This window comes from Canis lupus, chromosome 1 (assembly GCF_011100685.1).
Source record: "Canis lupus familiaris isolate Mischka breed German Shepherd chromosome 1, alternate assembly UU_Cfam_GSD_1.0, whole genome shotgun sequence".
NCBI lineage: Eukaryota > Metazoa > Chordata > Mammalia > Carnivora > Canidae > Canis > Canis lupus.
The window spans coordinates 81896562-81911895 of record NC_049222.1 but is presented as its reverse complement, the minus strand read 5'-3'; the positions used below and the strand labels follow the sequence as shown (position 1 = coordinate 81911895).

Here is a 15334-nt window from a genome sequence, read left to right as displayed (position 1 = left end):
GGGACACACAGAGAAGTCCAAACCATTTTGGAGTTCAGGTTTGGAGTTTAGTCTATCAAATTAAGTCACCATCACACATCATTATAGAAGTGTGTAGTGAATATTTTAGGACTAGGGCTTAGGACAAAATCTGTACTGGAGCTGATATTGATAGTTGTTCATTTGCAAGAGACAGTGTCACAATTATAGGCAATTGATTTTACAAGTATAAAAATATTTAAGTGTTTATATTTGGACAAGTTAGATTTGAAAAATGATTAAACCTAAAATATAATTGAAATAGTAAACAGAGTGTGTGATATTTAAATATAAGAATTAATCATACATGATTTTATCACTGTCTTCTTGCAACAACTTCTGCAACTATGCTCAGTGTTTAAGCAATAATCTATTGAAAGCTTTTGTTTGATTAACATTGAAAAGCTGATGGTTATTTGTTTTTCAATAGAAATGTGTTTTTAGTTTCTGAATTCAGTTATGCCATGTACTTCTTATTAGCACCACATTTTCAGGAAAGCCAGTATTTTTAAGTTAAATGTGCAAATCAACAAATATTGTATATGTTTGCTTTGCATATAGGATCTATTAGATTATATATTTTCTGTAGGAAACCAGGTATTGTGAACTTTATGATAGTAAGTTTCTAAGAAAAATGTTCTCCTAAGAACCAAATAACTTGATTAGTTTCTAGAAAATTAAGATATGACAATATCTATTTACCAGTCTGTCTTCACTATCTCTGAGAAGAAACTATAAAAAATTTATTACAAAAGCAGGGAGTGATGTAATTTTATTGTTCCAAAATAGTAATCATTTATGTTTCCTTTTAAAGCAAAAGCATATTGTTTCACCCTTTACCACAGATCACCCCTTTCTCTGAGGCCAGAAGATGAGGACTATCAAGCATGTGAAAGAATTGACTTTGAAGAAATTATAAAAAATGATGGCACTTTTCTAAAAAAGAAATGTAGATCTATAAATGCTGCTAAAAAACCATTTATCATTAATGTTGTCCCAGAAAAAGATAATTTGGCTTCTCTGTCCGTGTATTCAGAAGATGGTTGGGATTTACCATACATAATGCATTTGTGGCCACCTATCCTGCTTCGAAATCTTCTTCCTTACAAAATTGCTTACTATATAGAGGTATTCTTTAATTTTTTTTAATGCCTTCCTGTCTTTGATTTTATAGTTTTGGTTATTTAAAGTTATGAGCAATAAAGCAACGTCTTAATGTTACCATAAAAATGATAATACTGGTGAGTGGGTAGTCTAGATGTTTTTCAAAAAGAAAAAAAAATACATATTTTCCACTGATTTACCATAGAAATCTGGCTATTAAATTGAATATAAGTTACATGCACAAAGGTGATAATGCCATTTTGAAAATCATTTATGAAAATGATATATATATTTGTTTTGTTTTTTTTTTTTGTTTTTTTTTTGTCGTGTATATTTTTTATTGGAGTTTGTTTTGCCAACATACAGCATATCACCCAGTGCTTATCCCATCAAGTGTCCCCCTCAGTGCCCATCACCCAGTCACCCCCACCCCCCACCCACCTCCCTTTCCACTACCCTTTCCACTACCCCTTGTTCGTTTCCCAGAGTTGGGAATCTCTCATGTTCTGTCTCCCTCTCTGATATTTACCACTCATTTTCTCTCCTTTTCCCTTTAATCCCTTACATATTTTTTATATTCCCCATATGAGTGAAACCCTATAATGTAATATTTCTATTAGAAAATAGAGCTAATAAAAATTGCCTATAATTACATCATCTGAAAGTTGCATGTCAAATGAAGATAGCATCTCAGGTTTAGAATACAAGCATACCTCACTTCATCATACTTCTCAGAGAAACTGTGTTTTACAGATTTAAGGTTTGTGAAAATCCTATGTCAAGCAAGTCTGCCAGCATCATTTTTCCAACAATATTTGCTCACTTCATGTTTTTCTATCATATTTTAGTAATTCTCACAGCATTTCAAATTTTTCATTCTTAATTGTTATGATCTGTGATCAGTGATTATGACTTGCTGAAAGCTCAGAGGATGATTAACATTATTAGCAATAAGTATTAAGGTATTTACATTGATTTCTAGATGTAATGCTATTGCATACTTATTAGACTACAGTGTAGTATAAACTTGACTTTTATATGCATTGGGAAACCAAGAAATTTATCTGACTTACTTTATTGCAATATTTGGTTTACTGTTGTAGTCTGGAACTGAACCCGCCGTAGTATCTCTGAGATATGCCTGTATATATTTTTAAAATTATTTCCATGAATGTACATCTCATTTATTATATATTTAAAAGATGGACACTAGCTTTTGAAACAAGTATGAAAATTAGTCTTAAAATAATATTCAAATACTAGACTTAAATAGGTGGAGAAAACACTCTTATATTATTCTCTAGTTTTTGAAAAAAGATTTTAATGCCCTATAAAAATACTTTTTCTTTTTTAATACTTTTTAACAGATACCATCTCATTCCTTCCTTTTGCTATAACAGGGATCTTTTTATCCTAAGATTCTAAGTAGACCTTGCATTTGCCATGCTTGTCAAATATAAAAAAGGAGTTCCTCATTTTAGTCTATTAATTATTAGTTTTTATTGTCTATTAATAATTCAGATTTACTATATGTTTAAACTTGTCTGATAAATTGTGGGGGCGGGAGTTAACATATCTGTGGTTTAAGTTATCAATTTTCTATACATTTGGCAGATACCATAGTGGCTAACAATTTAAACTTTGCTAGCAGACAGATTTGAGATTGAATCCTAGCTCTATCATTTACTAGCTTTATATTTTCAAGCAAGTTGTATCATCTTTTTAAATAATTTGTCCTAGTCTATAAAATAGGGAGAGTAATGAAACTTGTATGATTGGGATATGGGAAACTTAAATGAGGTAATACCTGTAAAGGACTTAGCATAGTGCCTCACAGGCACATGGTTGCCATTTATTTAACCTCCCTCACATCACCACCAACCACTACTATTCTTATTTTGTGGAATATTAATTATTTTCAATTAATAATTTATATAATATTTGCTTTAAGTAATTTAAAATCTTAAGAGCTTCCTGTGTTCTAAAAACAGGAAGGAATCAGGCTAGAGATAATGGAAAAACTGGGGATGTATCTATACATGTCCCGTTCTTACAGAACTTTTGATACTTTTAGAAATCACATTCTATTTGCTGGTTTCTGAAGGATATAATAAATTTTTAGGAAGACCGTTTAGCCATGATATTGAGAGAGGATTATAAGGGACAAGAGCAGTTAGGAGACTCTTAAAGTAAGAGGTCACAGTGACATGAGCTATTGAGGGTAACGAAAGTGTGGGCAGAGATAAATGAACAGCTTTGAGACATGTAAGATGCAGTATCAATAGTGATTGGAAATGGGTGATGAGGGATTGTTAAAAAACAATAGGAATTAGTAGGGATTGCTTATTTTGGATTACTGTCATTTTTTCATCTTGTAGTTTTCAAAACTAAAATCACTAGTGGATAATATTTTTAAAAATATTTTACTAATTATAGTGTTTTATTCCATCATAGTTTTACTTTATGTTATTTAATTTTATCCTCACAATAATCCTCTGAAGTAGATCATTTGTACCATTTTACAAATATGATTCAAATCTCAAATAATTTATAGTTTACACAGCTGGCAGAGTTAGAGCACAAATATAAGTCTTCTGTCTTGCTCTGATAGAGGTGTGTCAAAAGCCTTAATGTGTATGACATCTGGAATCATTATATAGAATTTTTTGGCATATTATTCTGACATGTTTAAAATTTTACTGTATTTTTTTATTACAGGGCACTGAACATAAAGTTTATACTCTAAATGAAGGACATTCAGCCCATATTTGTACTGTGCAGTTGGATAAAGCCAGACTACATTTAAAATTACTTGACTATCTTAATCATGATTGGAAAAGTGAATATCATATAAAACCTAATCAGCAAGATATTAGTTTCATCAATTTTACCTGTGTTACAGAAATAGAAAAGACTGATTTAGATATTGCTATCCATGTGACTTACAATACTGGCCAGACAGTTGTGGCATTTCATAGTCCTTACTGGATGGTCAATAAAACTGGTCGAATGTTACAGTATAAAGCAGATGGAATTCATCGAAAGCATCCACCTAATTATAAAAAGCCAGTTCTCTTTTCTTTTCAACCAAAGCACTTTTTTAATAATAATAAGGTATGTAAGGTATTAAAACTTTCGTTCTTCTTTAGCTATTTTTCATTCCTTTTAGTTTCTAGAGTTTTGAAGAATATTATGAAACATAACATTTAAATATTTGAAGTTTTAAAAGATTAGAACTTAGTATGGGAAAATGTTTAGTGCATTAATATAATATTTGTATTAAAAATGCAAAAAAATTTATCAATTGAAGGAGGAATTTTTAAAGGTACCTAAATTGTAATGTATTCGGAATATTTTTTCCTAGGTTCAGCTGATGGTAACTGATAGTGAATTGTCAGATCAGTTTTCGATTGATACTGTTGGTAGTCATGGAGCTGTTAAATGTAAAGGTCTGAAAATGGACTATCAAGTGAGTTCATTCTTTGCTTGTGGAGAAAGTTCTACTTAAAGTGTGTGTACTAAATTTTTATAAGGATGTTGTAATAATGTAAGAGTTTTTGAAATGCTGATTTTTTTCCCTTTAGGTTGGTGTCACTATAGACCTCAGCAGTTTTAACATTACCAGGATTGTGACATTTACCCCTTTTTATATGATAGAAAACAAAAGCAAGTATCATATATCAGTAACTGAACAGGGAAATGATAAGTGGCTCTCTCTTGATTTGGAGCAGGTGGGTAGATACATTTCCAAAATATACCTCTTTGGATTTTCATTTTTCCTTGAACTTAGATACCTGAAACCACTATGTAGGTTTTTAATTGCCTACCTATACCCTGTTTTGTTTGTACCAGGCTCTAGATATTTAATTTTTAAAAACCAAACCTTGTCATTTAGGAATGCATTGCTTGATAAGGGAAGTAGATATTTAACAGCTAGTAACCAACAGTGTAAACACAGCAATAGAAGACTAGATAAGGTATGAATGCAGGAAAGAGTAGGAAATGATTTACTGTTTCCACAAAGCTGTTAGGAATGTTTTCGTGGAGTAAGTTAAGCCAGTTGTTTTAAGAAGATGGTAATGACTTAGGAATGAAATTTTGATTCTATTCCATCGTTAGCTATCAGACAACTGGGTAAAAGCTTTCTAAAGGAATGCCTGAGGTTACTGGAATATTTAATTTTTGAAGAAATTTTATTCTAAATATGTTAAGATTATAAGAGAAGTGTTTGCTATTTATAGTCACTGTTCTTTCTAGCTTTTAAACCATCTTGCTGGTATCATTCTTCTTGACATTCTTTAAATTTTCCTTCAGAGCTCATTTTGGAGGGAAATACTGTCTGTGTTAATCCATAAAAGTTTTTTTAATCTATCTTTTATAATTTATCTTGCTAACCGGTTCTATTTTCCCCCAACATTTGTTGATTTTACTCCACTCCTTTATGGCTCCCACTTTAAAAATTCTTAAAAATTCTGCTATCATTCCTTAGAAGTCATTTTTCTTCCTAATTGCCTCATAATCTTTATCTTTTTTTTTTCTTTTTTACTGTTGTTTTTAATCTTTGTCTTTGATATTCTGTAGTCATACTACTGTCTACATGTGGGTTCTTTTTATATATCCTGCTTTGAGATTTGTGGATCGATCTATTTCATACTTGCTGTATAATTTGTAACTGTGTCTCTTTAAATATTGCCTCTCCTTCATTGTTCCATTTGCTGCTTCTTGACCTTTAATCAGACAGTCTAGACCTCCATATTCTATCTTCCATATCTCTTAACATTTTTTGTTTTTAGTATTTTCCATCTATTTAATTCTCTTTGCTGCATTCTAGATAAATTCTACACCTGTATCTTTAATAAATTTTCACTTTTACTCTAAGTTGCTATTTAAGACTTTAGTTGAGTTTTCATTTGAATAATTATTTTCAGAAGTTCTATCTTTTTTGAAGTCTGCCTATTCATTCATTAATGAGTATTTGTATGTATTCTTTATGTGCCTTTTGATATACACCTGTTAACAGAACCGCAAGTCCCTGTGCTTGTGTAGTTTACAGTTCATTGGGGGAGGGGTGTAGAAACATTAATAGTATCATAATCAATTAGTAAAATATATAATATGTTTAAACGTGAAAAGTCTAATCAGGGAAATGCAAATAAGACAGGTATTAAGTATTAAAAGTTCTAGGAAGCACAGAGTAAGCTGTACTTTTATATAAAACTTGTAGGAAATGTGGGAGGTAGCAGTTGCCAAGAGCTCAGCTGAGCTGCCATGTGTTGGAGTAGCTGATGAGGACAACAGGTCAAAATGAAAGTAACAGTCGGGCCTTCGGTCACTAACTGGCATAGTATAAGCAAGAGGCTAAACTGGAGAAAGCGTCAGCTCTCCCTCCACCCACTCTATCCCTGCCCTGTACCAATTTCCCTACAGAAGAGCATTGGTCAGGGATCAGGTGGATCAGCACAGACTTAGAGATTGTGTCACTGTCCAGGGAGCCTTGAACAAAAGATTCATCCAGTTTTAGTGACCTAGAGGATGAACAATGACCAAGGGGAAGAGCTAGGAGTAGAAAAGTACTGAATACTGAGAGGAGAAGAAAAGCATCTTCAAGGTTCTCTCTCTCCTCTATAAAGAGGATCAGCCAGGGTAGATGCCTTGAAGTGGAAAGATTTTGGCATGTTTGTGGGATAGCAAAAGAGGCCAGTATTACTAAAGAGGGGAAAGTAGTGGAGAACAGGACATGTAGAACTTTGGGAGCCATTGCAAAGATTTTAGCTTTTGCTCAGCATGAAGTGAAGACCTATCAGACGGTTTTGAACAGTGATTAGTAAGCTCTCAATAAATAATTATTGACTGAATATATAATTTATCTTTGCAGATATTCCACATCTGCTTATTAGATCTAGGATTCTTGGTTGGTTGGATATAGAGCTCTCTGTATCTAGCCAGCCAGATGCTAAGATTACCAACCCTAGCTTTGTTTTGCTTTAGAGATTTTCTAGGTGTATCTTCCTCCATACTTAGAGCAGCTCTATGTCTTGATTTTATATGTCTATTGCAGATAACATTGATGGGTCTTGGCTTTTTAAAAACCTAACTTATAGCCTCTGTCTTTGAACAGTTTATATTTACATTAAGTGCAATTGCAACTGCATAACAACTTATTTTTTATTTTACTTTCTCTGTTTCTTATTTTCAATTTCAGCTTTTCTTTAGATAAAATTTCTTTGCTAGTTTAGAACTTTTACATTTTAATTTGTAGTAGTCAATCTTAAGAGGTGTACTCGCAGTTATTGCTCCTGTTGATTGGTTAAACTACCTAGATGTCTGCCTACTACAAAAGACAAGTATGTTAGCACTTTCTCTAGTCACAAGATTTTGAGCACATGACTCTTTAAAATGATATAGTGGGTATCTAAGCATATATCATACATTTTTAAGTAAGCCAAGGCTACCAGGGAAGAACAGGCTTGGGAAAATTTAGAAAGCACATTGTTTTTAGTCTTCTCAGTTCCTCGTGGGAAGTATAACACTTCAGTTAGTATTGCTGTCTTCTAACTCTCCCACAGAAGTTCTGCTAGGTTTCAAGAAGCCCTGAGTTCAGAGCATTTCTAAGTTTCTTTTTTTTTTTTTTTTTGTTTATTTATTTATTTATTTATTTATTTATTTATTTATTTATTTATTTATTTATTTTTTATTGGTGTTCAATTTACTAACATACAGAATAACCCCCAGTGCCCGTCACCCATTCACTCCCACCCCCCGCCCTCCTCCCCTTCTACCACCCCTAGTTCGTTTCCCAGAGTTAGCAGTCTTTACGTTCTGTCTCCCTTTCTGATATTTCCCACACATTTCTTCTCCCTTCCCTTATATTCCCTTTCACTATTATTTATATTCCCCAAATGAATGAGAACATATAATGTTTGTCCTTCTCCGACTGGCTTACTTCACTCAGCATAATACCTTCCAGCATTTCTAAGTTTCTTATGGCCTTAACCGTGTCTCATAACTAGTTCCATTGTTACCACTTAAGGTCAGATAAGGCTGGTATTAACAAGCTAAAGCACTTGGCTTTAACATCCAAGTTCCTCCCACATTGCTCCAGGCCACATCCTGGTGATGAGTGTCACACATGAACAGTGTCACTGAAGTCTGTGAAGTCATCAGTCTGGTTGGGACCTGTTGCGGTAAGACAGGTGTATGGAACAGTTTACAGACAGCTTCTCCTTTCCTCTTCTCTTAGCTCTTTGTTTCTGTTTCTGTTGTCTGGACTTCTCCTTTGGTGCACTGCCTGCCTCTTGATTTATTAGTTTGGATTCCAGATCGCCGATGTCCATGTTGTTCCTTAAGTTTTTTTTATTATTTTTTTATTTTTTTATTTATTTTTTGTTCCTTATGGTTTTGAGCTGATTTTCTACTCTGAACTTTAGGTATTTCTTTTACTTTTTTTTTTTTTTTTTTTTTTACACTTTTATTGAACTTGGATTCATACATGACCTGATTCAACATTTGCATGTACTTTGTTGTTTAATTACCAAATGATACCCACAACCTGATGATGAGTTTTAGGAATTGAATATACCCTTGTTTCAAACCAACACTTGCTTCTCAGCTGTTTTCTCATGCTGATTTTTCAGCCCTCCTCTAGATCTCTGGACCACAAGGAAGTCTCTTCTCCAGCATTCCACTTACCACAGCTCCTCAACTTCCCACCCATCACTGCTTGTATTCGCACTGTCCACAGGTGGTGTCCTGTCTCTAAGTAGGCAGTTCATAGCTCTTCATAGCCAAGCAACCCAGTAACTAGAGCAGTGTTCAAAGAGATTTATTTTAAGTCTATCCTGGTGGGTTTATTAAAATGATAAAATCTTGATGATGAGATCTTTTTTAAAAAAAATAAATGTATGCAATATATGTTTTAGTGTATCCCCTTTTGGCCTGAGGATGCTTCTAATGCACTTCTTATTCAAGTTGAAAGACATCAAGGCCCTCCCAAAAAGATACATTTTAACAAGCAAGAGAATTGTATTTTATTGCGCCTGGATAATGAGGTGGGTGATCTGGTGCACGTGTGCGTGTGTGTGTGTGTGTGTGTGAGAGAGAGAGAGAGAGAGAGAGAGAGAGAGAGAGAGAGAGATATTAGAGAAGCTGTTATATACTTGTAATTTTGTTCATATCTTTGATTTTTTTCCCTTTCACCAAAAAGGAACAAAAATTTTCTTTTTTGTAAGGGGGAAAAAGTCCTAAAACGAAGCAGAGACATAAAACAATTTAATTGTTAAACAGAAAGCTAGAGTGTGTGAATACTAGAATATACCACATCTGAAATTTGACTCATCTGTATATTCTAATTGAGATTCATGATTTTCTGGATACGCAGTAGAAAATCCTGACTTGCTTTCTTAATCATCAAAAAATATATTAAGTTATGAACAGTCTTATTAAGTGTTGTTAGTTAATATTCTTTGGAAAATGATCACATAAGAGAATATTTTTCGGGCAGCCTGGGTGGCTCAGCGGTTTAGTGCTGCCTTCAGCCCAGAGCCTGATCCTGGAGACCGGGGATCGAGCCCCACGTTGGACTCCCTGCATGGAGCCTGCTTCTCCCTCTGCTTGTGTCTCTGCTTCTTTTTCTCTCTCCCTCTCTTGTTTCTCATGAATAAATAAATAAATTTTTAAAAAAGAATATTTTTCTTTCTTTCTTTTTCCTAGCTTGGAGGTATTATAGCAGAAGTTAATTTGGCTGAACATTCTACAGTTATTACATTTTCAGATTATCATGATGGAGCAGCTACATTCCTATTAATAAATCACACCAAGAGTGACATTGTTCAGTACAATCAAAGGTAAGAATATTATCACAAATATGGTGTGCCCCTGATTTTAGCTGAGTCTAGGTGATGAGACACTGACTTTATGATTATTTCTTAAGAATAACTATTATAAATAAATAAATAAATAAATAAATAAATAAATAAATAAATAAATAAATAAAGATAGATTATTTCTTAAGAATAACACTGATGCGGAGTGCATGGGTGGCTCAACTGGTTAAGTGTCTTACTTTGGCTCAGGTCATGATCTCAGGATCCTGAGATCCAGCCCCTTGTCTGGGCTCTGCACTCAGCAGGGAGTCTGCTTCTCTCTCTCCCTCTGATCCTCCCCCCCCTCCCATGCTTACTCAAGAGTTCATGCAGTCTCTCTCTTAAATAAATAAAACACTCTCTCTGTCTATGTGTATATATATATGTATGTAAGTATGTATGTATATATACCCACACATATATATTCTGATAATACATATATAACTGATAACAACATTAAAGCTATATAAAACAATATCCTCATTTTTTAAAAACAGATACACTGAAATATGTAAGTATAAAACTGACATTAATATCTGTAGTTTACTTTTTAAAAATTTGATGTAACTGATGTAACCTTGTATTTCGGGAATACATTGTAGTGATTCAATATTTGTATATATTGCACACTGATCACACAATAAGTCTAATTAACATCCATCACCATGTATAGTTTCTTGTGATTATAACTAAAATTTACTCTTTCCTCCACTTTCAAACATAATATATAAATATTATGTTTATACTAAATACTAATTATACTTTGTAGTATACTTCTATATTAGTTTATACTAATATTAGTTATACATAGTATACTAATTATAGTATACTTATTAGTATAGTGTATATATAGTATAGTATACATAAGTATATACTAATTAGTATATACTAATATACTAATAAGTATATTAGTTTATACTAATACATAAATATATGTTTATAGTAAAATATAGTATTAGCTATAGCCATCATGATGCTGTACATTACAACCCCATGATTATTGTATAACTGGAAGTTTATACCTTTTGACCCCATTGTCCACTTCATCTATCCCCATCTCTAACAACCACCACTCTCTCTTTTTTTTTAAATCTATGTGTTTGGATTTTGTGTGTGTGTGTGTGTGTGTGTGTGTGTGTTTGGCTTTTTAGATCTCTCTCATAAATACATACATATCATACAGAGTTAGTCTTTTTTTGTCTAATTTCACTTAGCTTAATGCCCTTGAGGTCCATCCATGTTGTCCCAAATGGCAAGATTTCATTGTTCTTTATGAATGAATAATAATTATGCTATGTACACATCACATTTTCATTATCCATTCATATTATCCATCCATTTGATGGGCACATATGTTGTTTTCATGTTGTGGCTTTTGTAAATACTGCTCTAGTGACATGAGGGTTCAGATTTCTTTTTGAGTTAGTGTTTTTATTTCACTACCTCAATCTACGCACACAGTTTTCAGTTGTACCTTTGCATGACCAAAGCATTTTTCACATTGTGTTGTCATTGTCTTGTGAGTTTAAGGCTGTATATATGTATAGTTAACATTATATGAACATTATAGTTTTATTTTCTTTTTCATTGCCTATCTAAGATAAATTTGAGATGAATTTTCTTTTAAGAAATATTCTGCAGTGATCTAAATAGATTAAAATTTACATGAATTAAGAGCATTTCTAAATATTTTTAAACTAATTTATCTGGTTTACATTTACAACTGATGGTTTTTTTTTTTTGTGGAATACACAATGCCTATAGGGCTGTTATCTCCCTGCTTTTCTTTCCTTGGCTTTGTTTTTGTTGTTAATATGATTGTTCATTGTCTCCTACAAATATAAATTATAGCTCTCAATTTTCTTAATTCCGTAGAAAAACTGTGAAAAGAAAACCATAATCCTGAAATCTCAATACTGTCACCATTTTGTTGCATTTCTCTTCACACTGTTTTACTGTTGCTGTCTATGTTTCTGAGTCTCTTGTTTTTAATAGCTATTGTGAACATGTAAATTTGCTTTAAAACAATTTTTAGTGAATGCTTTATATCCCATCATTTAGATGTGCTATGAATATTATTGAGATTTTTGGTTATTGTCTAATTTTATAATGTTAGAATCTGTTTCTTTTAATAAAGATCTTTAACCCATTTTTTGTAGTCCTTCTGATAACTAAGATTTCTTCCTTTATTTTGGTAATATGGATTATTCTTTTCTAATGATGATTTGGAAAATTCTGTTTTTGTTGTAGATTGCTACTTTTTTGTTCATGAAGATTTTGGTGCATTTTAAATTTTGAGTGAAACAAAATCTGCTAATTGACCCATGGGGGATAAATGGAATATTTTCACATTTTCAGTTTCTCTTTCCAAATTCCCAGTTTCTTATGAATATAATTTGGAATTTTTGATTCATATTAATATAAAACAGTTTTTCAAAAATGTATTTATTTAAGGCTTTTTTTGGCATTTGACAACTCAGTTTCTCTGGTTTAGTTGCTTAATATTTTTATGTCCCAGTTTTACTTATTTAAGTAATGGCTGCACCTGATGTGGAGCTTGAACTCAAGACTCCAAGGTCAAAAGGATGAACTTCCAGGTGAGCCAGCCAGGTGCCCCACATGCCAATTCTTTAAATTTTCTTCTGAGTTCTTTCTGGCTTGGTTGGGAAAAACCTTTGAGTTAGGTTTTCAGTAAAGGTTTGTGGATATTATATTATGCTATTGCTTGTTTGAGAATGTCTTACCCTTGCAAATTAATGAATTTGACTTAAAATTTTAAGTCCTAAACTCTTTTTTCAAAATTGTATGGATACTGTTCCATTGTTTTCTGGCATTCAGTATTGTAGAAAAATGTGAGAGCAGTCTTATTTTTACTCCTTTGTGGGTAACTGTGATTTTCCTAGATGTTTACTGGCAGATTTCCCTATATTTCGGTAAAACTTAAAATTTTTACAAAGATATGTCTAGGATAATATTCTGTTTTCATTAGTTTTCTGTAATGCCCACATTGAACTTCTGGAGTCAGCTGCTGCTTCAGCTCAGAAAAGTTACATTCTGTTATTTCTTTGGTTTTGTAAGTTCTCCAATTTTTTGTTTTTCTGGGAATTATTTTGTAAGTTGATTGACTTTTTTAGATTTATATATCATGTCTTAAGATTTTTTAAAAGATAATTTAGCTGTCTTGTTTTTGCCAGAATAAGACTAATACTTAGGAAAGAGTTCCCAATTAAATTCTCTCAGATTTAGTATAGATAATAGTTGGAATAATTTCCTTCCATAATTCATTTGTATTAAAACAAAAGTTCACAAGTTTTAAAAACTTGAAACTCTTTATTTTGTGACAAATATTTCCCTTGAAATAGTCTCATTTTCTTAGAAAACCTCTTTTTCATTGTATAAGGAAAAAAATTTCAATCTAGTCTTAATCAGGACTGTTACAAGTCTCAACTAGTGGATTTAGGATTAAGTGTTATTTTAGATTCCTTATATATTCATATGCTTGTACTTAGTTTAATGTGTATTTTTACTGTTTATGGTAGTTCTCTCAGTGAAATAGAAGATTCCCTCCCTCCTGGAAAAGCAGTATTTTATACATGGGCTGATCCAATGGGCTCTAGAAAGCTGAAGTGGAGATGTGGAAAAAGCCATGGTGAAGTAACACAAAAGGATGTACGTATTGGGTTGAGTATTATGTTATTCTAAACATCCTTTTTTAAAGATATTATCTTTCAGTTTTGCTAGTTAAAAGGCCTGTTGTGTGCCTGAACTTCTAAACTGCCAAAGCTAGAATTTAGTGATTCATCACTTAAATTCAACATATAAGTGAAATCACATGGTATTTGTCTTTCTCTGACTTATTTTGCTAAGCCTAAGTCTCTAAGCAGTAGAAAGAGAAATCAATCCCATTTGTAATTGCATCAAAAACCATAAGATACTGAAGAATAAACCTAACCAAAGAAGTAAAAGATTGTACATCTTATGAAAGAAATTGAAGATGACACAAAGAAATGGAAAAACATGGAATCCCTGGGTGGCACAGCGGTTTGGCGCCTGCCTTTGGCCTGGGGCGCGATCCTGGAGACCCGGGATCGAGTCCCATGTCGGGCTCCCTGCGTGGAGCCTGCTTCTCCCTCTGCCTGTGTCTCTGCCTCTCTGTCTCTCTCTGTGTGGCTATCATGAATAAATAAATAAAATCTTTAAAAAAAAAAAAAAGGAAATGGAAAAACATTCTATGCTCAGAGATTAGAAGAACTAAATCTTATTTAAAAAACTGCCAAACATTTTAACTAAAAATTCAAATTCAAACTTTAACCAAAAATGTTTAAAAACAGAAAGGGTCCTGTTTTGTCTACATCATTATTCGCTGCTATTATGTTATAAAAGATACACTGGGGTTAGGTGCTTTCAGCATTTATCTCCGATACAGGGCACTGCCAGTCATTTTAGGACAGTGAGGCTTCTGTGAGGATCATTTAGGGACCAACTAACGAATTTATTTTTTGAGTGGTTTGGTTTTTATAATGATAAAGTTATATATAAACATTTTCCAGTGACATTTTGAATGACTTTCAGGAATTTTTATTAAGATGTTATTAGTTTTTCAGGACGGGACGCGTGGGTGGCTCAGCGATTAAGCGCCTGCCTTTGGCCAGGGGGTGATCCTGGAGTCCCAGGATCGAGTCCCACATTGGGCTCCCTGAATGGAGCCTGCCCCTCTCTCTCTCTCTCTCTCTCTCTCTCTCTGTGTCTCATAAATAAATAAAAAGCTTAAAAAAAAAAAAGGATTATTAGTCTTTCAAAATTCATCTTAATTTAACCCCTCTTCTAATTTTTTCTTTTCCTTACCACTGATTATTATTTCTTCTTACCAATAGACCGGTGGTTATCTCCCATTTTAGAGGGAAAACTGAACATTACATCACTAAGTGTGTTTTTATTGTGGGTTTGGCTTTGTTTAATTCTCTATCAAATTAAGGCAGTTATCTTCTAGTTTGTAAAAATATGTGTGTATGAAAAAATGAATGAATACTGAATTTTTATCATTTGTTAAGCTTTTAATTTTTTTCTCTATGAAAATGATTTGTGATATTTGGATTTCAACTTATTTGAGAGGATGATTTATGTGGTTTTATATAGTTTTATATATTAGACTAGTCTTGTGTTTCTGGAATTGACTTGCTAATATTTTCAGACTTTAGCCTGTATTCATGAGAGTAATGTCCGTACTAGAATTTGATATTTAAGGTTATGCTAACGTTTAAAACATGTTTGGAGATGCAATTTTCATATTTTCTTGAAGAGTGTATGTAAGATTCATATGTTTTCTTTCTTGAATGTTTGCCAGGTTTACC

General features: G+C 32.7%; 1 protein-coding gene across 6 annotated transcripts in view; it reads left to right on the top strand.

Moving 5' to 3' along the window:
• The window catches only part of VPS13A (vacuolar protein sorting 13 homolog A), a 235292-nt gene that overhangs the window by 163336 nt on the left and 56622 nt on the right, over positions 1-15334 (top strand). For all 6 annotated transcript variants that reach the window (XR_005354104.1, XM_038527037.1, XM_038527040.1 and 3 more), the window contains 7 exons: positions 864-1146; positions 3841-4236; positions 4487-4591; positions 4707-4853; positions 9042-9170; positions 9832-9965; positions 13523-13652. Coding sequence is in view for 5 of the 6 variants with exons in the window: in XM_038527037.1 (XP_038382965.1) it covers positions 864-1146; positions 3841-4236; positions 4487-4591; positions 4707-4853; positions 9042-9170; positions 9832-9965; positions 13523-13652 (1324 nt within the window). In the remaining variant the exon portion in view is untranslated. The remainder of the gene's footprint in view (positions 1-863; positions 1147-3840; positions 4237-4486; positions 4592-4706; positions 4854-9041; positions 9171-9831; positions 9966-13522; positions 13653-15334) is intronic.